Genomic DNA, 25,615 nt, shown 5'->3' with positions numbered 1-25,615 from the left:
CATTGGGGTACTGCAAAAATAACGAAAAATAACCCCTTTGCTGCCTCACAGTGGAAATGCAGTGTTTTGTTACTGGCAACAATGTTGCAAAACAGGCAATAGATGTGAAGATTTGATAGGATTCTGATATAAAAACGAATTCACTGAGAGACAGTATGTTTAAACAGCATGTTTCAGGGCTCAGCCATATAACAATTATGAAACATAAGAACACTGTCAGAGGGTCAACTTTAATAATAGATGTTTTATTCATATTCACTTTTGTATAAGCTTTCTTTAACAAAGCTGCGCCCCACGACTTTCACTTGGGAATGAAATCTTTACAACGACATGTTTTGCCTAAGCATACCACACTTAAATATATAAAGCAAGAATAAAATTTCACACTGTTGTATTTGAACTACTTCAACACACCCAGTTCTGAGAGACTGCAGGTCAGAGTTGGCATGGAACATTGGACACACTTGTGAGGTGTGTTTAAGGTGATAGTGACGGAAGTATTCGTATTTGTGCATGTGTATGTGAATTTATGTTGGAGGTTTGGCTTAAGGACAGAGGTCTCACACAGGTATGCATTTGATTGGACAGACAACGATGTATTCTAGCAAATAGACGGCTCATCAACGGCATCTGCTCCCTCAGTCACAGCCTTCACACACTTGGCCATTGTCTGGGAAGCACGGCTGATGGAATCTAAGAGAAAGACAGACAGCATTACGCTCAAACCTTTATAAAACCTTGCACGTAAAGCCTCACCAGGCGCTGTACTAGTCAAGTACTAGATAAAAGAAAGCGGTCAGACCATCAAACTCCCAATCTGACATCACAGGTTTACACCTGTAGGAAGTCAAACCAGACTGGTCTGTAGTATGGACACCTACATTTTCAGACTATATTATTATCTAATAATTACATTCCAACATATCACTGACATACATATTATTCAAAGAAAAGGCTGGACAGAAAAACAACTGTTCTATTTAGAAATACCATTACACAAAGAAACAAAAAAGGTACCAGTCATGTAGAAGTCTTTCACGGTTATCTGAAGAGGGACCAGGGGTTCAGCCAGTAATGTTTGATCTACAGACTGAGAAAGAAAACCCACACACATAAGACTGACAGGTGTAGGCATAGTGACTTCAAGTGAAGTCAAGAAGGTTGCAGATGTAGTGTAAGAAATGGAGTGGTTACAATGGCGGACCTGTGAGAGCTCGTTGGCCTGCTTGAAGTAGTTAGCTTGCTCCACATCGTCGTAGCGCACCAGGTTGGGAGACACTTCTTCCAGTCGGCCCCTCACCTCTTCCAGTGTTTCGTAGGGCAGTGTGATACCAGCCAACTAAGACACGGATACACACACATCAGCACACACGCATCACCACAGGTGTGTGTGTGAGAGGGTTTTAAACAGTGTGCATGCCTGCTCATGTTTTAGTCCATCCCACCAAATTACCCCCATACATGACTTGACTGTTGGTTATGCCTCAATGTGTGGGTAAAGTAAAGCAGACCAAAATATTATTAAACTAAAAAGGTAAACTCTAGCTGTTACTATTCCTTGCACATGTGAGTGTACTTGCTCTTCAGAAGCGTACAAGCTTCTGTGCATGTGCAAGCGTGTGAATACCTCAGACACAGCTCTGATTATCCTCCAGTCCTCACGGGCCATTCCGGGTGCGGTCACAGCGACCCGGGTCTGCTGGGCGCGACCCTCTGTGTTGACATAGGTGCTGTTCTTCTCGGTGTACGCTGCGCCGGGCAGAATGACGTCCGCCATGGGGGCTCCCACATCACCGTGGTGACCTGTACATCAGTGACCAAGAGATGGGTAAGACACTTAAGGTATGGAATCTTTGGAATATCCTACTCCTCCATCAACCCAACAAATTCATTAAAAATAAGTCAGTAATGATATGTATTGTGTCTGTGCTTGTGAGAAAAAGAATAAGAATAACTAAGTTTATGTGCAACTATCTACGTGTGTCCATGCGAGTCTGGTTTGCGTGTGTGCATGCATATTTTTTCCAACTGAACCCACCCTGGTAGATGATGAAGCTGTCTTTCGGCAGATCTTGGCGAGTGATGCAGCCACTGTCAGCCCCAAGGAGGAACAGCACCTTGGGCTTAGCCTTCCTAATGGCCTCCACCCCTGGCTGGTAGCCCAGATCCAGCGCTGCAACCTGACTGGCCACTCTGTCCGTCAATCACAAACACATTCCCACCAGTCAGTAAGTGAGCTTCCGATCAAAGCAGTTGCGTCTATTAGTCTGATTTTTACTATGCCCAACATGACAGAAATATATTTTAGTTTGGTGTAACAGTATGAATGATTCCCCTTCATGTGGTTCTAAATGCAACAACAGAACATGTGAGTGTGCGTGTGGCAGACCTGTGCAATACATTCAGGACCTTCCATCCTTCCTCCACGCCACTACTTGCGCGGGCATTCTGGGCAATGGTGGAGACTGCGTTCATGATGGCGGCCCCATCCGCCCTCTGCAGCGTGCCACTGCCAACCACCACCACTGGACGCTTGGCCTGGGCCAACACCTGGCAACGGAAGGGCAAATGATCAGAAACGCCTCGCTCTAGAAATGACGTCATTGTCTTTCCCAAATAATTCCACCGCACATCAGATTCAGAAAATCATCCAATGTGGATGTCCACAAGAGCACTAGTTTACCTTGCAGTAAGGGTGCGTGCCAGCGGCGATGTCCTTCAGCACCTGTGTGGACTCGCCCAGGTGATCATAGGAGAAGCTCAGGTCCACCTCATGTCCCACCATTGCCACTTGCAGCTCGTTGTGTAGCCAGCTGAGACATTTTAAAACCTCATTAATGCTCATACTTCTGATCCAGATTCTACTCTATATGCATATCATATTATTTATCGCCACATGTTGATAGTAATTCAGTATTGTTCAGTAGGCATGTTTAAAGACAGTACAGGCCTGGCTAGCTCCCAGCTAGCAAGCGCAATGTCTAACTTAAAAAAAAAACTAAACACTACATGACACATTTTCGTAAATTGACAATAAAATTATTAACCAAGAGAAAATGTAAAACTAACAAAACCAATAAGTAAGTAAGTGGTGGTAGTAGTACTAGTTATTATCAAGTGAACAAGTAAAATATGTCAGGGAGAAAACGTTTGAGTGTACTATGCGACTATTTTGAATTTAATAGTTAAAGTGGTACAAGTGAATGCATAGTAAATTCAGGTTACAGCTTCTGTGGCATAGAAATCAAAGGGAAAACCCCCCCAACTCTTAAAGTTCAGCTTCAAAGTTACCATTGACAGGAACACTTATCCATAACATTATCCATGAAAGAGGATGTAGCGAAACAGAGCATGAGTGATGAATGTAACGTTTTTAAACAACCTGAGTTCACATTGGAGTTAATCAGGGGTTTTTAGTCAACTAGACTGGTAGGGTTGACTGTGAAAGCCCATGTCATATTAAGTACCTGATGTAAATGGATGAAATCTGTATTGTGTATTAAAAAGGTGCAGTCTGCAATTCTAAACCCATACACTTTTTCTCAAAATTCAGTGAATTGCTCTTCACGCTGGTGAAACTAACAAAAACTAAACAGAAATTCAAATTGAATACAAACATATTGATGGAACCAGAAATATTGATATTCTGTTGTTGTAAAAGACATGAACTTAGTGTAGCATTATTTTGTATCTGCAACTCATTTTGGATGTGTACTCTGTCTGTCTCACTGAGACCTGAACAAATGGCATGTGAACCCCTTCCCCCTGCCCCCCCAGATAGCCTCCTTCCTGCTAAAACCCTTTGTACCCTGGTATCACCCCCCTCCCCCCATAGGTGAACCCCTCACCCCACTGTCTCCCCCTTCCTCTCACCTATAGGGTGTGGTCATCCCCTGCCCTATTGTATTCTATCTGACTGAATTGTATAAATGCCTATATATTCTGCTATCAGGTAGGCCTTTTTCTGAGCACCAGCTGAGAGGGGGTCTCCACACCGAAATGAACTACAGAAACCTGACTTGGTCCTCCGGTCCCTTCTTCAACTTTGGCGTGCTCATACAGATTCTATCAATATTATAAAAAAAACATGGAAAATGTGGGGGTGTATATGTGTGAGTGATTATTTCTGACAGTACCTCTTGCGAATACGTGCGTTGAACAGTGGGGCCTCGAAGCGTGGGTTGGTCCCAATAAGCAGTAGTTGATCACACTCCTCGATGCCGGCGATGCGAGAGTTCAGCAGGTAGTTGGAACGCAGGTCAGTACTGCAGAACACAGGGGAGAGAGCTCAGTACATTAGACTTACACATTCAAGATCTGGTGAGGACAATAATATTGCCTATAGATCTGTCTGATACTGGTGATTCCTCCACAGATCTGTAGATTATGGTGTATAATTAACCTATAAAGGCTGTACTCACAGGTTGTTACACCCAAGTCTCACTAAAACATTGGATTTGAAATTAGACTAAATTAAACTGAGGTGGCTTTCTGCTGCTGAGAGAGTAATGCAACTCACAATTCAATCAAAGGACAATCAATGTGTTTTTTTTTTTGTTTTTTTTTTAAATGTACTTGAATGTTTTTCCCTCAATCAACATCTGTGATCACCTAACTGCACTACTAACAGTGCTGTCGGGCAATCATATTTCCTTCTCTACTGGGAGGACAACAATACAAATCACAGCACCCATTTACTTATCTTAGCGACAAATTATGAAGAGAAGTCAAATTTCAAACCGTTCACATACAAATACTAGGCTGTGTGGGCATATCAAATACGACTTGATTCAGACAATGCAAATCAAACCTTGAGGCGCCGCATCAACTTCAAAGTTAACAATACAAATACATTCAGAACAACCCCATGAACTTCAAGATGATGATGAGTGATCATTTATCCAGCCACTATCTTTGAGGACACACAGCATTCTGTTCAAAATCTCTTCACTAACTATTCAAGTCCAGCAGTTATTTGGCTAAAAAATAAATACTCACTTAAAAAACAGAAATTGCAACCCCCAAACCATACTAGTAATAATAGTAAACACATTACTCACGAAGGCATTCAAAACCCAACCCATTTTTCTACTACCACCCCCCGGCATTAAATCTATTTTACGTTCAGAGAATATTGCACAGCTGCGGACTCACCCAGCCCCGGACATGGGGAAGACCTCCTCGGTGCAGAGGTTGTCGCTGTTGAGACGGTTCAGCAGATCCTTCAGGGCTATAAGGGACTCAGCATCGACCAAGCCACCGGCGATGGCTGCCACCTCGCTCCCCTGCACGGTCTGGAGCTGCAGGATTCAAACCCAACTTTTTTATCATTGGGATTTTCAGTTTGTCTTTTGACAGCTTATTTAACACTCAGCACACTGCAGACAGTCGTAATCAAAGATTTTATGTTGGATGATACGAAGATACGCCACAAACAAGAATCTACCCATTTTCAGCATACAGACCTCTTATACATAAAGGACAATGTCTTACTAGTTATAAATAGGCCTGAAAATAACACACACACACACAAATGATGAACTTACTACTCCAGCCACACGAGTGAGCACATCCTCCCAGGAGGTGGCGGTCAGCTGTCCAGAGGCATCTTTCACCATAGGCTGGGTCAGACGCTGCCTCTTCAGGCCATCATAAGCAAACCTGGTGGAAGGGAGAAAGAAAGAAAAAAAAAAAAAACTTGTACTATTCCTACGATGATGGTAACCAATACCACCGTAACTTTTGATCAACTATTGTACTGGAGTTAAAAAATTTAAATAAAACACACATACGTGAAGTACATGAACAACAGACGTAGCTGCTGCCCCTCATAAAATTCCAAGGGCTACTCCAAAATGTCAGAAATATGCTGGCATCACAGAGCATGCCAGAGCCCAGGCCTACCTGGTCTTGTCAGAGATCCACTCCTCATTGACATCTTCATTGAGCCGGGGCAAGACTCTCATGACCTCCCCTCCTCTGGTGCTCAGCACAATATTAGAGCCCAAAGCATCCATCACATCTATGGACTCTGTCTTCCTGTGGGAGTAAACAAGTGAAGCATTGGAAAGAGGCTACAGTTCACACTTGCAGACACAACAGGTGACCTTGGCTCAATGACAGTACATGACAGACAGATCGAGAGTGTGTGGGTGTCTGTGTGTGTATGTAGGTGTGAGTGAAAGAGAGAGACAGAGAGAGAGAGAGAGAGAGAGAGAGAGAAAACTAGGGTAACCTAACATTTCCAAACTAGACTCGTACCTGGTCTCCCAGGGTCGGGACGTGAATGCGTATGGTTTGGAGGTCAACGCTCCGACAGGACAAATATCAATGACATTTCCAGACAGCTCAGAATTGAACATTTTCTCCACGTAGGTGCCAATCTGCATGGAGTTGCCTCTACCTGTTGTGCCCAGGTCTTCAACACCCGCAATCTCACTGGCAAAGCTGTGTTTATTAGAAGAAATAAATACATCAGAATGGAATGTGTATTATATTGATTTGACACGTGTTATATATTTTCAATAATACATGCAATAAAAACACAAAGAATAGTAACATCTGTACCTTTTTAATAAACAAGAAGCTGCAATGTCATACCAATGTCAACCAGCACACGCCAATGACAAAACACCAACATGAGCTCTCAAGAAAAACCTATCCATCATAAGGTACCGAATATAGATTTACAGCAAAGCAGAGCCCGCACTAATGCTAATAGTCTACTTTTTGTCGACCCTATTCCCCTCAGGGTCAAACTCAGAGGTATGTAGACCGCAATATGCTTACCGGACACAGCGTGTACACTGAATACAGCGGGTCATAATGGTCTTGATGAGTGGCCCGATGTTCTTGTCCTCCACTGCTCTCTTCCCCTCTGTAAAACGGCTCCTGTCTGTGCCGAACATCATGGACTGATCCTGTACATTAGACACGTAATCAATGCCTTAATCACCCTTATACTGACACACCAGTACAAGGTGGATAGAGATACTGTTACCTAGAGCTGCTCCACACTCAAAATCGCCCAGCCATCACATTTGTATTACCTGGAGGTCACACTCTCCTCCCTGGTCACAGATTGGACAGTCCAAAGGATGGTTTGCCAGCAGGAACTCCATTACACCCTCTCTATGAAACACAAAACAAACATTCACCAATGTTGGATACATCAAATATGTATGATTCACAAGACGCAAAAAAAAATCCTTTCATATTTTGGTAGTTTCTACTGCCATACCTGGCCTTGCGTGTCTTCTCCGAATTTGTCAGAATGTTCCAACCTTTCATAACAGGCATAGCACATGCTGCCACAGGCTGTCAAATAAAAGAAACACGGACAATGAGAGCTTAGGCAATACAGTGTGTGAATCCACCTATACTATGGTGAATAAGAAATATTTGACAGTAGGATTCAGTCCAATGAGCAGAATACATTTCCATGTTAAGGCCCCTCATACATGCATTACCTTTGGTGCTCTCTCAATCTCGACCAAGCACATACGGCAGTTCCCTGCCACCGACAGCCGCTCGTGGAAACAGAAACGGGGGATCTGCACACCAACCTGTTCACAGGCCTATGGAGAAACACATTATGTTGTCATGAGTTATCATACGGGGACAAGGGTTTGTGGTCAAAGCCTTTTTCTCTCACAAGAACAAATCATAAACTCACAACAGTTCTAGATAGACCATTTTAATAGTGAGTTAAAAAGTGCAATCAAGGTTTTTACTTTAGAGATTTCCAAATCGTAACATTTCACGTGGTATTGCTAACAATGTAGTGATTTACCTGAAGCACTGTAGTACCAGGCTCCACCATAATTGGCTTTCCATCAACAAACACCTCAACCATGTTACTGGCAGCCCGCACAGATGCGCGAACTGTAACAGGAAAACAAAAAACAACACATGAGCTTCACAGAAAGGTTGTCACAGAAATCCTCTTCCAAATAAAGTTTGCTCACCAAAGTTATTCGAAAATAGGATTTTGTGCGTCTGGATATACAGATTATATGTTACTTAAATTAAGTTATATAATACATAAAACCTTAGATAATGGTAATGTTATTTGAGCGTTCAGACGGGGGACCAGATGAACTTACCATTACTAGATGCGGCCAGGCATGTTTTAGAGTGGCCCAACCCCGCTATGGCACGGCTGACGGCTGGCAAACGCAACATGACCCTGTAGCAGACAAAGCAATACATAAGTATTTATTAGAGTGACAGAATTTCAGTACACAATCTGGCAAAGACTACCAGGGGCTAGCTTACAAAACTGTAATTACAAACTCAAGAAAGCTGGTTACCCTCAGAAAGAACCCAATACAGAAGTTAAGGAATGATGCTTTTACACTATATTCATTCAACCTTCTGAAAAAACGCTTTAGGCACCACAAACTAACTAACTGGTATGGAAAACGAGCTATTTACGTTAGGAGCTCATGACGGCTGCCTTAGCTAGCTTGCTATATAGGTTACCAAGAAGAGAAGGTTAGTTGTAACGTTAAATCATAAAACCATTTGTATTTGACAAACGTAACAAAGGGGACAGTATGACTATTATATTGCCAACCCATTAAGCTGTAATACATGCCCATTTGTAATATATGTAATGTTATGTGTTGACTGGCGTTAGAAATGTGTTGGCATGTCCCATATAGCTGTGTTGTTGACAAGTTGCTAGTTAGCTAGCAAAAGCATACTGCATTTTGTAGGCGAACAGCAACCGGTTAGCCTGGGTTAGCTGAGCAGTAGCTGGTCAAGGACAGAAGGAACATTAGACTTCATTTTCGACCCATGCATGCTTTTCTAAACCTTACTTGCAACCATCAAATTATTGTTTTTATCTCAACATTTAGGAAAATGATTATTCAAATTCAGTGTTTTGTATATTCTTACCTTGTCGCTATTTGGCCTTCTAGACCAGAACAGCGATACAGTTGTATTCAGGTTTGGCGATTTCGTAAATCAACTGTCGTAAAACGGAAATATACAAATCACTACGACACTGACAACAAAATGTTATATGTATGCTGTATATACTATTATAATATATATATATATATATATATACATATAAATAAATACATATATAGGTAAATACTACATAGATTTAACAACTTAACATTTAAAATAAAACGTTTTATAAAAAAGTTTAAGCGCATGACGAAACGTCACTTCCGGTGAGAGCTATACGCTCTTTCTCTTACAAAGGTGCTCATCATTTACAAACGTTTCTGGCATATTAATTCATTTGGTGACATCCCATTATCCTTTATAAATAGGATTGTTCCACTAAGAGAACTGTCAGTAGTATTATGAACTGTACCTGAGATTCTAACAAATGAAATTAAACATCTTTGCTGACACTTTTTAGATGTATTCAGAATCCAGTATCCAGTGACGTTTTTTGTTGGTTTAATTGTATTTTCATAATAGCCTCTCGCTATTAGACGAAGAGTGTTGCAATAAAAGTAGCTTCCATGTCTTCTGCTTCTTCTTTGAAGTAGCTGGCTGCCATGTGATAGGAGGAGTCAAGTAAAGTTGGACCCGCGTATAAATCCTTTCTCTCCTTCCTACGCCGGCCCTTCGCTCTTCCTACCGGTAGGAGATACACGTCGTCACACGAGGTCTAGCAAACCGGCTAAGATCACTAACAATGGGCTTCGGTGATCTGAAATCCCCAACTGGACTTAAAGTCTTAAATGACTTTTTGGCAGACAAAAGTTACATCGAAGGGTAATTAAAACCACCTGCAGGGGACTGCATCAACATTATTTACAATGACTGGTTATGATTTGCAAGCTAGCTAGCTAGCTAACATTCGCAGAAGCTAACAGTAATTACTTACCACTGGAAAGACGGCCAATAAGACGATAGCCATGCACATATTTAGCGTTGTTGACTTGGAAGTTGGTGTATTTCAACATTTTAATATCCCCTCGAAACCTCACAATGTCTTGCCCTACGAGTTTTTCTTAAGATGTGGATGTGGCTTGTTTGCTAATTGTTAGGCCGAAAGTCTTCAGGAGCAAACAGCTAACGTTAGTATCTCAAGTTACTTAACAGACGTCTTACCAATGAGACGTTGTTATTAATATGCAATTATTATTATATGGCAACATATATTTAAATTATTTGGAGCTGGTTTCCCTGTTCTTACAACTTGCAGTTCAATCACTGCCTTGTAGTTATGACGTTGGTTTATTCTTATCTATTAGTATCAATATATTACTATACTACTCTTACTATACACTTCATTATGCAATTTATTTTCAGGTATGTCCCCTCTCAAGCCGACGTCGCTGTGTTCGACGCAATTTCTGGGGCCCCATCAGCCGACCTCTGCCATGCTCTGCGTTGGTACAACCACATCAAGTCCTTCCAGAAAGTGAAGGCCAGGTATGTCTTAAACCAGAGAAGGTGGAGGCTTAATTTTGACCGTTGTACCATGTCACCAAATGTAATGATGATCATTTACACCATCTTTCGCCTGAGTATGTGATGCACAGCTATTCAATTCTGACACGCCTGGAGACAGAAAATGCATAAATGGATAAATGGGTCAAGTATTGTGTATAAGATGTTCTTTCCTTCAGCCTCCCAGGACTGAAAAAAGCACTTGGTCATTATGGACCAGCTGGTGTAGAAGACACAACCGGTGGTGGTGATGCTGCTGATGACGACGATGACATTGATCTGTTTGGCTCTGATGAGGAGGAGGAGGTATGTCTCCCTCTCTTCCGTTGGTGCATACATCCACTGGTGAAATGATGACTTTTAACCATCTTTCGGCTGAACTTGTGATGGACATCTTTTCTCACTGATAACCAGTGTGTTGTAGCCATGCATTTCATGGTGTGTATCGCTGAGATTGATCAAGATCTCTCTTCCCCCAGGAAAGTGAAGAGGCAAAGAGGCTCAATGAGGAGAGGGTGGCTGCCTACAACGCAAAGAAGTCCAAAAGTATGTGTCCTTTGTTTGATTTTGTTGAAGTATGGCTGTACAATGCTCAGTTAAATGTTTCAGTGAACCATCACTGAACTGCATACATTTGGTTGGTCTAATGATGAGTTTTTCACCATCTTTCGGCTGATTTTGTGATGGATACTTTTTTATCTCTGAACACTGCCAACCATGTGTAACTTTTTTTTTCTTTTTTTTTACAATGCCTTGTACTCTTGTAACCTTTTTTTCCATCCTTGTCCACACAGAACCCACGTTAATCGCCAAGTCTTCCATCTTGTTGGACGTCAAGCCCTGGGATGATGAAACGGACATGGTTAAGATGGAAGAGTGTGTACGAACCATTCAGATGGACGGCCTTATCTGGGCCCAGGCTTGTAAGAGGTTTTTTTATTTTTTATTTTTTATCCATTGTTCAGTTTTGCACTTCAACTCCTGATGTTGAAATGTAATTTTAAATGTTGGTATTTTCCATCTCAATCCATCCACTATAGCTGAATAATTCATGATTGTGTCTCAAAACTACTTACAGATCTCTGCAATAATTGCACTTCACTTTAAAGCCTAGAAAGAAATGTGTACCTGTTATTATTTAATGAAGGGGTTTATTACCGGATAACAGCCATAGTATTGCTGGAACTACATCATTTCTTTTCATATAGTATTATTTTGAGTACCTTGTTCATTTGTTTAGTGTGAATCCTGATTTGCTTCATTTTCAATATGCTGCCACTTTGTTCTTCAGGTCGAAGGGGCTCTTTTTTTTTTTTCTTTTTTTTTTCCGTCTCTATGAACTATGCCTAATCAATTTTCTTGATATCGTTTTTCTTCTCAGCCAAGCTGGTTCCAGTTGGTTACGGCATCAAGAAACTGCAAATCGGATGTGTGGTTGAGGATGACAAAGTTGGAACAGATCAGTTGGAAGAGGCGATCACTGCTTTTGAGGACTATGTGCAGTCTGTGGATGTTGCTGCCTTCAACAAAATTTAAAGCCCCAAAGCAGATGGTTGCAGACATGCAATAAAAGGCACTTCAAGACACTTGACCCTGTGCTTTTATTTGTCATTTTTGGACGCGACTCATACTTAAACCACATTACTTACTTGGAGTGGGTGTGCATATTGACCCCTTTCTTGCAGGAAATGTAACGTTTTTGATTAACCACTGTGTCCAAGTGTTTTTTTTTATTATATATATATAAATAAATGAAAGTTGCCTTAGTACAGATTGTGCTGAACCTGCATCGCCAATGCTACGGGCTTTACTTGACCGGGTGACTCAATTTGGTCTGAAAGCTAAAATGGCATTTTCCTTCAGAGGAGCCAATTCCATTACAGGTTCGACTCAAATGAACTGGCATGGAACAATGCAACTTGAGTCATGGCTGACCAGAGGACGTAAAATGAGTTGCATTATTAAATCGGAGGGTAAACTGGTGCTTTCAAAGATTACCACATGAAGTGATCGCAAATCGCAAACACGCTTTCTGCCTACTGTTCAAAACAACTCCTGGTTTGCGGCTTTGACCATGATTGGGCGGGTTCCTGCAATATCCGTTTACGTCATTCCAGGAAAGAGCTGAGCGAAAATACGGATGCCGATGGGCGCTGAATGGCATGTCAACAACGTGCAAAATTGCTTCAAGTGATTTGATTTATATGTTCTGTGTGAAACGTAGACAGATGTTCGTGACTCGGTGTTTTACGTCAACTTGTTTTACATTAATGTGTGTCCACGCCTGTGCACGAATAACCGACGGGCCGAATTCAACCTCAAGGGCTAGCTTTCTAGCTAGCCAGCTAATGCAGAGCCACGTTTGTATATGATCGTAAGTATCTTGTATCTCTTTCAAAGTTATAGATTTTTGCAATTAGAGCGTAAAATTCACAAAAAGACATTACCAGTAAAATGAAATGAATGCCAGGAAATTCCTGTGTCAGCAGTGACTTGTCGGCTTTAAAGATTTGTATATTGCAGGCCAAAGGGCCGATGTCCTGGCCAATCAGGACGAAGTTAGATATCGCAAACCTGAGATCATGTCGGTAAATCCTAATAAGTTTGTTGATTTCAAGTAGCCAGGTAAAGAGCGAGTCGGTTCAATGCAGAAAACGTTTATTTGTGTAATTGTAGAGAATAAAGAGTAGTGAGGTTGTTAATTCATAGGAAAAACAGCTGGAGTTAATTTAAGAGGTTAGGAAAGTTTTACGCTTGCATTGAACATTTGTAAGAACAACATAGTTTGCTGTGTACCATATTACTGGCATTATGTTCAAGGTGTTTTGTCTTTCTGGTCTTCTGTATGCTATTCGTTGTAATGCACATCTGGCAGAAACGGTGAATTCAGTGGTCTCATGAGAATGGTTCATTAAAAACTTCTGCTGAGATGGCAGCTGACTTCGGAATGGACACGTTTCAATCAGTTGTCGTCTGTCATCGAATCTAGCGCATGTGTACAGCAATAATCAAACCAAACCCACCCTTATTAAAGCTAAACCTTGCATCATAACACTTGAGAATGATTTCCTTATTGGGGCTCTGCGTGTCAATATCATTATATCAATGTACATTTAAATGAAATTAAAGTGTTACGTGCAATGCACTGTGTTAATTCTGTGTTTTCCATGTGTTCAGATCTGGCCTGTGAGCTCCTTGACTCGCATGTCATGTGATCGACAAGTGTGTCGAGTAAAGCCCACATTTGTCCTACTTACAAGTGGCAAGTAAGCATTAACATTGTTCAGTGTCGCCCTTTCTAACATCAATATGGTGCCTTTTGACCCATTGCCTGCATATTTCCCTTAGACAGATACGATGCCACTTGAGGTGGGACCTTCCCCCTCTGGTAAAGGTAAGATAGGCTTTTAGCTACTTTAACATTAAATATGAGAAACTTCAAGCATTATCAGCTCTTGCATACTGTTTTATTTACCTAAAATTGGGCGTTTTTTTTTACTTATAGACAATGGACAGAAGGACCCACCACGCAAGCTGGATAAGGCCCGCAGGTAGGCAGATGCAGCTTCAGAACAGTGTAAATGTGTATGGTACATGTATAAAATGTCATGTATAGTCTAAAAGTGTGAGACAGTTGTTCTCTATAGTTGTTGATCATATGTTAATTCTTATGTCATACTGGAGTGTACTATTTACTGTGTTGAAATATTGGTGTGTTTTTCTTTAATATTAACTGAAATGAGTTAGTTAAAGTTGATTTCCAGTTGAGTCATGGAAATAACACAGTTATACAAGAAAAAAACTGACATATTTCTTGAGGCATGATCACGGAGTGAAAACTCTACTGTTACTGGTCTCATTATGAGGTATCCGTCATTTTGACAGCAGACGACAAGTTCAGTAGCCAAAGGTAAAGTAATCAACCCCAGATGTTTTGGTTTCCTATAGGGCGAGTGGCGGAGAGCCCACCCCTGGCCCCTCCAGCGCACCCCAGAAGCAGGGCTACTGCAGCTGCTGTCAGGTTCTCTACAGCAGTGTTGAGCAGGTGAGCACTCTCAGAAGGATTTCCAGGGAGTGAATGATTTGTGCTTTAGTTGACTGACTTCACCGATTTTGTGTCTTGTAGTTCTTGCTGTTTTTTGAAATTTGTGAATAGGCAATTACTGTTGAGGTTGGCCAATATTTAAAACATACGACTTCAGAATTGTCATTAGAAATGATCTGCAGTGTTGTCCGCTCTTAACCGTATACCTACACCACCTCTTTCATCCTGCCTGTCTCAGGAAAAGGAGGTATTGCAATAGCTGGTAAATAAATGCAGCTGGCTACTTCAGCCATTTGTCAGCATCTTGCTTGCTTTTAAACTCAGTATTTTCACTGATGAAAATAGTGAATGGGCTGGAAAGTTTAGTAGGGGAAAAAAAGGAAAATTAAATCTGGGATTTTATCTTTCACGCATAGGAACACCACCCTGTACCCTTATGATTTTCTTTCATTTTTTAAATTTTTTACTATTCTTTTTAAGTATATCATATATGCACCTTTTAACATACAGCTACTTCATACTTAATCCAACATTTCAATTCAGCAGTTCAAAACAGCTAGCTAAGCATATATTTTCAACATTTTGTGCTGCTTCTAACTTCTTATTGGTTATATTAACCAAATTAAAATACATACAGCATATGTATTTATAAAGTAGATAGAAAAGGTGTCAATTTGGTTATTTTCAGGGGTGCAAACTCGTCACCTTTCGACGAAATTCGCCGTTTCTGAGCCAAAATAGGTCATTTGTGTGACTCGTGTAGATCTGCAATAAAAATATTTTTAGGGAGGGGGGGGTCCTCCAAGTAATCTGCGAATGCAAGCTGTCATGAATATTTTTTCCAAGCTTGTTCGTTTGGCCAACCCATGTCACCCACCACGACAGGCACGCTATTTGAAATGGAAGGTAGCTGCCTCAATGCCGTAATAGACAGGTGTATTAAGACTTGTTGTCGCTACACAATGGTAGTCCTTTGGGGGATCGTAGTCCCTCACATTGCGCATGCTCAGACACAAACGGTTTACGGCATAAGGCTCAATATCAACATATCTACCTACGCATAATGTAGGTTTATTTAACGTAATATTTAATAATGTTGTAAACGGTTTAAACGTCAACATATGGGGCTTGTCTTAACGCATAATGTGAGTATATTTATTGTTATATTTAATTATGTTGTAAACGGCTAACAGCATAAGGCTCTACGTCAGTGGTTCTTAACCGTATTGGAGGTACTGAACCCTGCAAGCTTCATCAGTGCATTCACCGAACCCTTCGTAATTGGAAAAATAAAATATGATTTCTTCAAAACATAGGTATATATTCTATTAGTGCACAAAAACATAACTCAATGAATATTTACTGCAAATCATTGTGACTTTTGCTGTTGCCTTTCAGATACAAGTTCAGAAATGCACATTTTTACTAATCTAACACGGCGAAGAAAAATTGTGTGTTGCCAAATTGTCGGCAGCCAATTTTTTGACGGCCGACAAAAACTGTGTGTGTCTTGACCCCTGCCGAATCCCTGAGAGTGACTCAACGAACCCCTGGGGTTCGATCGAACCCAGGTTAAGAACCACTGCTCTACGTCAACATATGAAACGAAACTGGGGAGAGACTTTTTGATCCTCCACCTCATCTGTTTTGTCCACTGTGACATCTTCTTTGTTTTTAAATAAATGGTCATGTTTTCAAAAAACTGGCTTTCGTCGCTTTTCTCCATGATTGAAAACGGATCTGTCGTTGTGACGCATGCGCGCGCGGCTTCGCTGTCGACTACAGTCGACAGTGTCGCAAAATGACGCATGCGCAATGTGAGGGACTACGATCCCAAAGGACTACCATTGTGTAGCGACACATGTCTTTCGGGTGAAAGCGTTGGTTTCGAGCGGCCTTTTTAAGATGGCATTTACGGTAACGTGTGACGTTGGTACGCTGCAATAACGTTATGCTATCTAACATAGGCTAACGTGCTAAAGTCAGACAATTGGCTGACAGACGCCTCGCAAATCACATCAACCATTTTTGCTGGTTACAATAACGGTGTTATCGGATAGTACAGTGTCTTTTTCTCGGTAACTTTTGAAAAATCTAAGCGTGAAAACGCAAGACATGGCCGTCAGCCGAGTTTGGTCCGGAGTTTAGCTGCTAAAGTTATCTTCTGTCCTGTCGTTTAAAGCAAACCTTTTAGCTCTGGCATTGGTCTCCCATTATGTATTTATCACTTCACTGGATTGGAAATCCATTTTCCAGGCTCCTTCATTGAGGCAGAGGTTTGCCTCCCCTATGTGCGTTTTCACTGTGGTTTTATGACAGATCAGCAAGACTAAATAGCTTCTTCACATACGTGAAATACACTACATTACCTATTCTATGGATACAAACGACATATAATAAAATTGTCTACAAATATTTCGGTGATGACAAACAATGAGAAAGCAAAAGGCATGCGCTCAACCCAGTGTGTGAGGGATTGCACAATCTGAGATGAGGCGCAGCTCGTTGCTGCCTCACATCGCGAGTCGCCTCTCTGTTTGCACAGGACATGGTCAAATTCAGCGATTTCGATTATAAAAATGATCGGAATCATACAAAACATTAATTTAAAGCACAGATCAGTAGATACATATTAATATTTTAGTTTATCATTATTTGTGTTTACTTTTCATGATGACTTTTACTTTCCATGAGGCTCTGCCTCCCCTGACCACACGTCCTTATGTGTATGTAATCTGAAGCACTGACCCGCTTTCTACTTGCAGGCGCTTCACTGCAACTGAACAAACTTACCACTCTCCTACTTCAGTTTGTTTTCAGAATGAGAGAATTTTAGGAGGAGGATGCCATTACTGTGGCTCAACTAGAGCCAGGAGTTAGGTGCAAATGGGCCTTGTCCTGACAAGCTAGACTCAAAGAGTAATGTAAAGGGAAAAGAATATGTGTTCCCACTGTCACAGTTTTCCAAGAACACGGAGAAGCTAGGCCATGCCTGATTTTCTGTTCCAATAGTTGGCCCTTTTTTTGGCTTAATACCTCATGGCAGGGGCGTCGTTAGGCCTATTTTAGGGGGGCTGAAGCCCCCCTAAAATGTTCTTCAGCCCCCCCAAATCATTTGGCATTATTGGCTTAAACATTTTTTTTATAAAAAAAATTAAACTATTGTTTCTCACACGGACAAGTTAATTATAACTCTAACATGCTACTTATATGCGTGCGTTCTGGTTTGTATGTTTACTCCCCCTTCAAATTATACTCCAATAGCCTTTCATCATACTTTACGATATAAACCCCGGGCACTAGTACCGTCTCTCGTCAACGACAGCCAGTATTATATACAAGGAGTTCAAAGTAAATTATGCACGGAGTGAAATTGTAAGTACAAGAAGTTATAGAATGTGGCTATCTGTAGTTGTTAACGAGTGTTACCTGCTTTAGGTTTACTTGATATGAGGCAAATGAAAGCGAATATTGTAGTGGGCTATGTTAAAACTAAGCTAGCTTGCTACTTTGTTAGAAACTGTCACCAGTTAGCAAGAGTGTGAACGAGCGAATTCGAAATACAAGAAATAACTATCTCTCTATTCTTTGCATTGATATATCTCTCTAGTATTTCAAAACAATATTATCAGTCCCTATAGAATGTTGTTATTTATAATCAGTTAATGCTAGTGAAAACTAAATGTCATAGTGTCCCTCATAACGCTATTGTACCGGTATATCATCCAATTCATTGACCAGATGGATATAAGAACATTCTTTAGGAGAGGTGGTAGCTCCGCCCAGTCAGATGAGAGAGAGAAGCAGGAGATTGACAGGGCTGAAGGAGCCGGTGTGATGGAGGTTAGTGGTCTACAGGTCTAGAAGGAAATGAGTGGAGTTTTTTTAATTTTCTTCTACTGTGGTAGAAATGTATAGGCATTTGTTGTCAGGCCTAGGCTACTCCAAGGGTTAGCCTAAACTAGATTATTACATGATATTTTTATGCCAAGTCATAAAATTGGCTTCTGGATTTCGATCAGTTAATGTTTCAATGTTTGAACTTATCTTAAAGGGTCATGCAGAAGGAGAGGCTGAGGCAGAGAGTCAGAGAGAGGAAGAGACAGACCAAGCAGCTGCAGCAACTAATGATTTAGGTGAAAAAGACACAGGGCCCAGACAGGTTAAGCTGAAGAGCTACCCACAGGACAGTTTTGGTGCTCAGAACAGGTCATTTCACCACAGCTGGTATATTTGTGTTGTCAAATTTCACTATGACCCTGTCATTCTGTCTCTTGTGTTATACTGAATGCAAGCAAAACTACAGAGCAAAATCACACTCTTTCTGATTAAACCAATCTATGAACTGTCTGAAACAATGGATATCCGCGGCCCCAAATGGGCCTTAAAAAAAAAAATTGCAGCGCGCAAACATGCCACTCCCCTTGGGGCTAAGCCCCCCCTTTCTTTGAATCCTAGAAACGCCCCTGCCTCATGGAGATCTGTGACGTAATGTGAAGTGGACTGGAGTGGGTAGGCGGGAGGGTATTGGGGTGGGTGGTTGGGTTGGCCTGTGCCCGTGCAACATTCAACACAGGAATGTTTATGATTAAACTGTTACCAGAGCACAAAATTGTTTACAACAGCACAAAGTTCTTCATAGATCTAGCCTCATAATTTTGTTGTCAAAGTGCACCAGATTGATGCATTGAACTTTAAAATGTGCAAAATGTTCTTATATATAAAATATATCCCCCGGGGAGCATGCCCCGGACCCTCCTAGGGGGTTCGCATCGTTGTCACCTTTTTCATCCCTGATGAGTTTGCACCCCTGTATTTTACATTGCATATCCTGTCAATTGTCAGGATAATTTCATTATCAGGTTATTGTCAGGCATCATCATTGTTGGTTAATTACCTCCTCCTGTTGCTGAAGTATAAACCCAATAGTCAGTAATGTCTTGCCACTGAACACTCCCACAGTCCAATAGGTATTCATTAATCTTCATAACTTAAGTATTTTCCACTCCGTATGCTCCACCAAATAGCTCTTAAGAATCCATTGAAAAAAATTGTGAGTGGCACTTGACTACTGTGGCATAACTGTCTTTCTTTCTGTTGTCTGCAGCACATCATAAGTCCTAGGCACAGAGAGGTAGTTCGGGCTGCTCGGAGTAACGTTGCCATGGGGAGTCTGATGGACAGGTTCCTGAAGGATGTCATGAGGCACCATCCGCATCAATACAACGACACACGGTACTGTGTACTACAGTATCCATGGTCTTCAAGGAAGACCACTTGCTTTTTCATCTTCCGGTTACCAATTGTTTGTCCAGTTGTCTTCAGTTAGGTACAATAAAACCCACATTTTTTTTTTCAGAGCTGGTTATGAGGTTAGTTGAATCTGCTAAAAGCTATCTAGCTTACATACGTGAGAACTTGTATAGGCCTTGATCCCAGTGCAGTGTGGGTGCTAAAAATGTGAATTCCTTGATGAAATGTGGTTGGGAACTGTCCGTCTCTATATTGTTTATAATGTTCTTCTGCATGTTCATTTTTCTTCTTTGTAGGCCGACCCATGCAGATCTGCCACATCTGACCACCTTACCGGCCCCACGGGAGGAACTTTCAGAACTTTGCTGTGGATCAAAGGATGATGGAGCATCTGTTGGAACTCGAGAAGAGATGCCCAGCTCGGATGATGAATCCTGTCCACCAACGCAGAAGGCCTCTTTGGCCCCAAAGAAAGATGCACCAATGGCCGTCCACACGTCCACGAAGGCTGTAGATATTCCCACAACAAGTACTCAAGGTTGCCTGGACACCTTTAAGACTCATCTTAATCCACTTCTGTCCAGAAAGGACTCACCCACACAAGGGTTTTTGCACAGGACTAGTAGTACTTCATTACAAACCCTCTCGCAGTCAAAGTCCCATTCCAAGCACACCACAAAAGTACCTACAAAGTTAGGTAGCGCACAAACACAGTTGCCCACAGAGCCTGTGCATTCAAAAGACCCAACTCCTGAGCAGCCTAGTAACTCCCATTCTCAGCACAGAAAAGCTAACAAGAAGACCAACAGACGTGAAGGAAATGAATCTGCCTCTGGTTCTCTTGTTGGAGCACAACCTTCCAGAGTCCCTACGTCAAAAGCCCAGGCCCTCAGCAAACCAGGGTTTGAGAGCCCTGTGCTCTGGGCTCCAGCAATGCCTGCTTGGAAAGGTGCGCATAGAGAGCGCACCTTCTCAGATGTCTCCGACCAGATCAATCAAGTGATCAATGAGGTGATCGACATCCACTGTTACGGGCGCATCCGTGAGCAGAAGAAAAAAGACAGCGACGACGATGATGATGACGAGGGAAGCTTCCATCTGAGCCTGCACTCCATGAGCAACTCGGCGGGAAGCAAGGGGTGGGACGACACGCTGCAGGCCACCCTGGGAGCCACAAAGGTGGAAGAAAAAAACCTTGCAGGCCTCATGGAGACCCACATAAGCCTGGAGGATCAGAAGTACAAGAGCCAGCTTGACTCTGCTCTGAAGCCTGTGCAGGATGTGGAGGAGGTTAGGGAGACTGGTGACAGGACTGCCAGCGAAGCAGAGGAGGTGCTGCCTGACCTCCCTCACATACCGCCGACGTTTGTCGGAAAGACGTGGGCCCAGGTGATGCAGGAGGATGACCTGAAGATCGACTCTCTGGTGAAGGAGTTCCGCGAGGGCCAATTCCGTTGCTACTTTGAGACAGAGTCTCTGGCTCGATATGGAAAACACCGCAGAAGAAGAAAGACACGCAGAAAAACACATGACGTTCAACCCCAAAAGAAGGTTGACGATGCCGTAGTGGACTGTATAGATGTCCTCCCTCTCATGGAACATTCTGAGGAGGATGTCTTCCAACAGCAGCCAGTGAAGGAACAGACCACACAGCCGCAAAAGCGCCTCTATCGCATCGCATCCCGCTGTCAGGTGGTGAAGGTAAGTCACGGGACTCAGACTACCGCCGTGAGCTGCCCTGTGGTTCGTCGCAAAACAGTCGAGGGGGCAAGCACGTCGCTGAATGATGCCGAGCCTCCACAACGGTTGGGGCAAGCGGCAGACTCTGGAAACGAAACGCCCAAAATGAAAACCAGGCTCTGTGCTCTAAGGCTACCGGACTCCTACAGCAAGGTCATGAGCCCCCTTCAGCCCAAAACTGTAGTTTATGTGCTCTCCTCCCCTGCGGATACCATGCCGAACATCAGCAAGCAACCTGGCAAGCGGAGAGCGGGAGGAGGAAGGAAGAAGAAAACGTGTGACCTCGACAGCGCTCAAAAGTACAAATACAAAAGGACCCCTTTGAAATACTATGACCACCTCACCAACCGGATTTTAAAGTCCCCGCCGAAAGGTGCACCCAGTGCCCCGAAACCGAAATACTACCCCCATGTGCGGCAGCTGTTTCGCAGCCTCAGTCCAGACAATAACAAAGAGAGGTACGGGTTTGAGTTTGGGAATGAATCCTGGGGATCTCCGAGGGGGTGGGCCAGCAGTAGTGTAGCCGACCTCTGTGCCTCCAGCACGGGGTCCTGCCTCGACAGTGCAGGGCCCTCTGAGCCAGGTTCCTCTCTGTCCAGCAGCCGACGGGCCCTCTTCAGCCGCTCCTCCATGTCTAGCAGCAACCGGTTCATTCTAAGCACCCTGACCCCTGCACCCTCGATCCCAGACAGCGCAACCATGGCCCCCTCTGGCTCCCAGACTAGCAGCCCCGAAAAGGCATCCTCCACGTCTGACCAGACAGGAGGTCCTAGGCTAGGCAGGCGGAAGAGGTGTGGGGAGAAGGCAAGGTCTCTGACGCCAGCAAAAAATCCATCCTCCCCTCCGTACAAAAGGAGAAAAAAAGCGGCCAAGCCTAGGGCCAAAGGGAAGGGAGGAAGGTCTTTACAACGGACAGTGCATCCCCGCAAGTGTGCCGGGAGCAGGACATCTCCTAGGGGCAAACCTGCCACCCGTGCTTCCCCGAGAACTCGATCACGTTTGAGACCCTAAACAGTCGAATTATTCAGTAAATGGGTGTGTGTAGAGCCGTGTTTCAAAGTACCCCTCAATCCTGGGAAACCACCAGCAAAACTTGTCTCTTTACAGCAGATTTAATTCATCAGAGGATCATAATGCCATTGAGAGTTTACAAAAATCATCCATCTGTTGAGAAGCTGAACATGTGTGGTATTGGCAGGGCTGGTGGAAAAGTATATAGTGTTGATGGTCTTCCAGGAGAAAGATTTCAAAACCGTGATACACATCCAAATGGGCAACGGTGAAGTCAACTCTTTTGTATGATGCAGTATCTGGTGCTGGCTTCAAAGCTGTGTAGTTTCACAGAACCATTCATCCATGCCTTTAGATGTGTTTCAGACTTCAACATTGGCTGTAGACATGTTCAGAACCAAAATTAAAATCAGTTGACTTCAGGTGTGTACTCACATCATGAAGTGCCGAAGTCAGGTCTGGTTTCTAGAAGCTGTGTAATATTTTGAGGACCCAGCAACATAAATAATTATAAATCCTTGAATTGGTTGTAGTGTAACCAAATAGATGTGTCTCAGCCTCACTTGTCCTTGTCAAGGTTGAGTCTCATTAATTTGTGCATCTACAGTATGAACAGATAAACATATTGGAATAATGAAGAGCTGTGTTTGTTCTCATCATAAACCTTTAGGTAATCCAGTGTTGCCAAAGTAATTGCCTGCCCCAATGACAAGATCAGTGGAATAGTAGTAATGATACGGATCACTGTGTTCAGGTTTTGTGTTTCTGTGTTGTATTTTTTCCAAGGGATACACAAATCCATCATTGCAACTGAACGTGTATACAGTCTGCTGAATGTGCTCATTTGAATTGCTGTGTCTTTTTATTAATTTGACCTTATTGTTTTTATAAGTTTTTATTTCATGAAGAAATACCAAGAAATTAAAACAGCTTAACAACATCCAAATATAAAGAGGTGATACAAATCTGTGTGGGACTGATAATGCTGTCGCTGATAGTCCATTCTCTGACATGAGAAAAAATCAATTGGTGCAACCCTGCTTTCATAAATATGAAAATGATCTGTAATACCTGAGTTCTGGCTGAAAACTTGAATGTAAAATACTTTTGTCCAGGAAATGGCTGGTTGATATTTCGGAACAAAGTTTATACCTCAAGAGTTAATGCGTTGAGCAGATTTTTTGGCAACTGTTGTTATATTTGGAAGGCATTACGTTGAGTACATGGGTTCAAACTGTTTTGAACATGCTTGAACGATTTAAAGATTCGGCACGATTAACATTTGCATCTTTGTTTTTTGTTTTTTTTTCCTTTCTGTCGTAGATGACATATCCATACATTGTGTACTGCACACAGTGTATGCCCTGTGCTGTGCTAAGCAATGCTTTAACCACAGAGTCTTTTACATGCCAGTGTCCTGTGGGAGAGTTGAGGAAATCAGCATTTTATAAAAATGTTGTGGTTGAAGTATACCCACAAAACCCAGACCAGTTTGCAGATATCAGACTGTTATTTCCAGATTTTGCTTCATTATTTTCTATAATAATTTGAGGTGTGCATGTTCTGGTGTTTTTTTTTTTTTTTTTTTCATTTTCCAAGCAATTCATTTCACCTTCAGAATCATGTTGGTGTTGCGATTACAGAAGCGCTTTTATGTACTGTAGCAACTCATACTGCGAAACAAATGTTGATAAATTGCATTCACCTTGATAAGCTACATTTTTCATACATTACCTGTTTATAGTCATTCTCAGGAAACTGTATTTTGTTTGTTACATTAATTGTTGTTGATCATCACGGGTGCTGTTAATTCTTGACCTGGCTGGGTATTGCAAATTGGTGCCCTGACATGGGTGTTTTTTGTTCTCTGAAAACAATGGGAATTTGATTAAATTCATGGGGGACACTAGCCCTTTATTCTGCCACTGCGTTGAAAAAAAGATCTTATGTACTCATTTAAAAAAGGACAACTGGTAGGATTCATACTGGCAAACCTCTTTAACTGATCACTTCTTTCACGTTCCAGAGATTTCCCAGAGTGACAGTTAACATATTACAGGCATTGGACATTTTTAAGGAAACATACCCTCCACATGGGGACAAATATAAAGAATGCGCCACATTTCACCATTTCGCCTCTCAATTACATCTACCCATTTGTTAAATTTACTGTAAAGAGGCTCTGTTTTAGCTGATGTGGTACCTTTCGTAACTGTCCACTGGGTTGTATGGGGGCACCAAGCGGTTCAAATAAGCATGAAAATAATGTGAACCATTAGCTTTGACTGTCATTCTTTTATCGCCGTCAGCGCAGTGGAAGTCACATGGAAACTGTATTGTACACTGCCACATTACCAACAAATAACCAGTGCTGGAAAGTCCCGAATAGCCCACTGGAACAAGTTTTGTAAATGTCTCCCTTGTTTTACTGGAAACACTTTGCTTCTCTGTGAAGCAGTGTTGGAACATTGACCCCACATGGAATGCAAATATATGACCAGGCTTCCATTTTCCTTTGGAACAGCCGGTATAGAAAATAGTTCAGAGGAAGTGGTATGAGATCTGCTGAATTCAGTGAAGTTTTGCACAGTTGGGTTTAAAGAACTTTCAAATTAGACAATGTACTGTCTTGTGTATAAGTGCTTACTCTACACCAACAAGCTGGATATTTTTTTAAGTTTAGAATGGATATTTTTAAATAAAACAAATGGCTTGACTATTTAAATTGATTGTACATTAAAGTTTTTGATGAGTACAAAATAAATGTTGTGGATGTCTTTTTCAGCAGGTAACAATTTGACCTTGTCAGACATTTAAGAGCTCTTATCATGTGATATGCTATTCACTTTCACATTAACACATCAAATAGAACATACTTGCTCTTTGATACAAATCACTAGTACAACAAGTATCCTTGGAGAAAATGTGAAATGTGTTTGTTTTCTCATGTGATAATATATTGAAACTATCATCATAACATTTTGGCAACAGAAACTCATAATTTGTTGTATTACTCATGAGCTCTGGCATTTTCTGGATGTGAATCACGAGTAGGCCTACTTGCGTTTCCCTTGAGGCCTTATACGTTCTAATTATTTTAAAGTAGAGTTCAAGTTAGACTCACGTTCGACCGTTCACTTG

At 42.0% G+C, this 25,615-nt stretch overlaps 3 protein-coding genes across 5 annotated transcripts; 2 read left to right on the top strand and 1 right to left on the bottom strand.

Annotated features, from left to right (window-relative positions):
* Nucleotides 1–224: 224 nt before the first annotated feature.
* On the bottom strand, nt 225–8,983 carry ndufs1 (NADH:ubiquinone oxidoreductase core subunit S1). Its single transcript, XM_012835684.3, has 19 exons — nt 8,905–8,983; nt 8,106–8,188; nt 7,793–7,884; nt 7,470–7,577; nt 7,241–7,317; nt 7,050–7,131; nt 6,790–6,920; nt 6,262–6,447; nt 5,905–6,039; nt 5,547–5,661; nt 5,155–5,300; nt 4,137–4,265; nt 2,684–2,813; nt 2,390–2,550; nt 2,039–2,193; nt 1,628–1,803; nt 1,205–1,339; nt 1,018–1,090; nt 225–693 (listed from the first exon to the last, which is right to left on the bottom strand). Exons 2-19 carry the CDS (start codon nt 8,182–8,184, stop codon nt 602–604), a joined length of 2,202 nt encoding a protein of 733 aa, XP_012691138.1. The 5' UTR covers nt 8,185–8,188; nt 8,905–8,983; the 3' UTR covers nt 225–601.
* A 600-nt stretch (nt 8,984–9,583) lies between these two features.
* Nucleotides 9,584–12,016, top strand: eef1b2 (eukaryotic translation elongation factor 1 beta 2). Its single transcript, XM_012835688.3, has 6 exons — nt 9,584–9,744; nt 10,285–10,407; nt 10,605–10,731; nt 10,905–10,971; nt 11,220–11,348; nt 11,807–12,016. Exons 1-6 carry the CDS (start codon nt 9,665–9,667, stop codon nt 11,959–11,961), a joined length of 681 nt encoding a protein of 226 aa, XP_012691142.1. The 5' UTR covers nt 9,584–9,664; the 3' UTR covers nt 11,962–12,016.
* A 148-nt stretch (nt 12,017–12,164) lies between these two features.
* Nucleotides 12,165–25,234, top strand: zdbf2 (zinc finger, DBF-type containing 2). 3 transcript variants are annotated; one of them, XM_031582768.2, is made up of 6 exons: nt 12,165–12,799; nt 13,603–13,819; nt 13,931–13,976; nt 14,374–14,470; nt 19,578–19,705; nt 20,020–25,234. In XM_031582768.2, the coding sequence occupies exons 2-6, from the start codon at nt 13,783–13,785 to the stop codon at nt 22,472–22,474; spliced, it is 2,763 nt and encodes a 920-aa protein (XP_031438628.1). In that variant the 5' UTR covers nt 12,165–12,799; nt 13,603–13,782; the 3' UTR covers nt 22,475–25,234. The 3 variants fall into 3 exon arrangements, with proteins under 3 accessions (XP_031438628.1, XP_031438627.1, XP_012691117.2); XM_031582767.2 differs by having other exon boundaries at nt 12,165–13,691; nt 13,774–13,819; XM_012835663.2 differs by lacking the exons at nt 12,165–12,799; nt 13,603–13,819; nt 13,931–13,976; nt 14,374–14,470 and adding an exon at nt 15,582–15,615.
* The last annotated feature ends 381 nt before the right edge of the window (nt 25,235–25,615 follow it).

Source organism: Clupea harengus, chromosome 16 (assembly GCF_900700415.2).
Source record: "Clupea harengus chromosome 16, Ch_v2.0.2, whole genome shotgun sequence".
NCBI classification, from domain to species: Eukaryota; Metazoa; Chordata; class Actinopteri; order Clupeiformes; family Clupeidae; genus Clupea; species Clupea harengus.
Note: the sequence above shows the minus strand (reverse complement) of the source record. Positions and strands in the feature narration are given on the sequence as shown.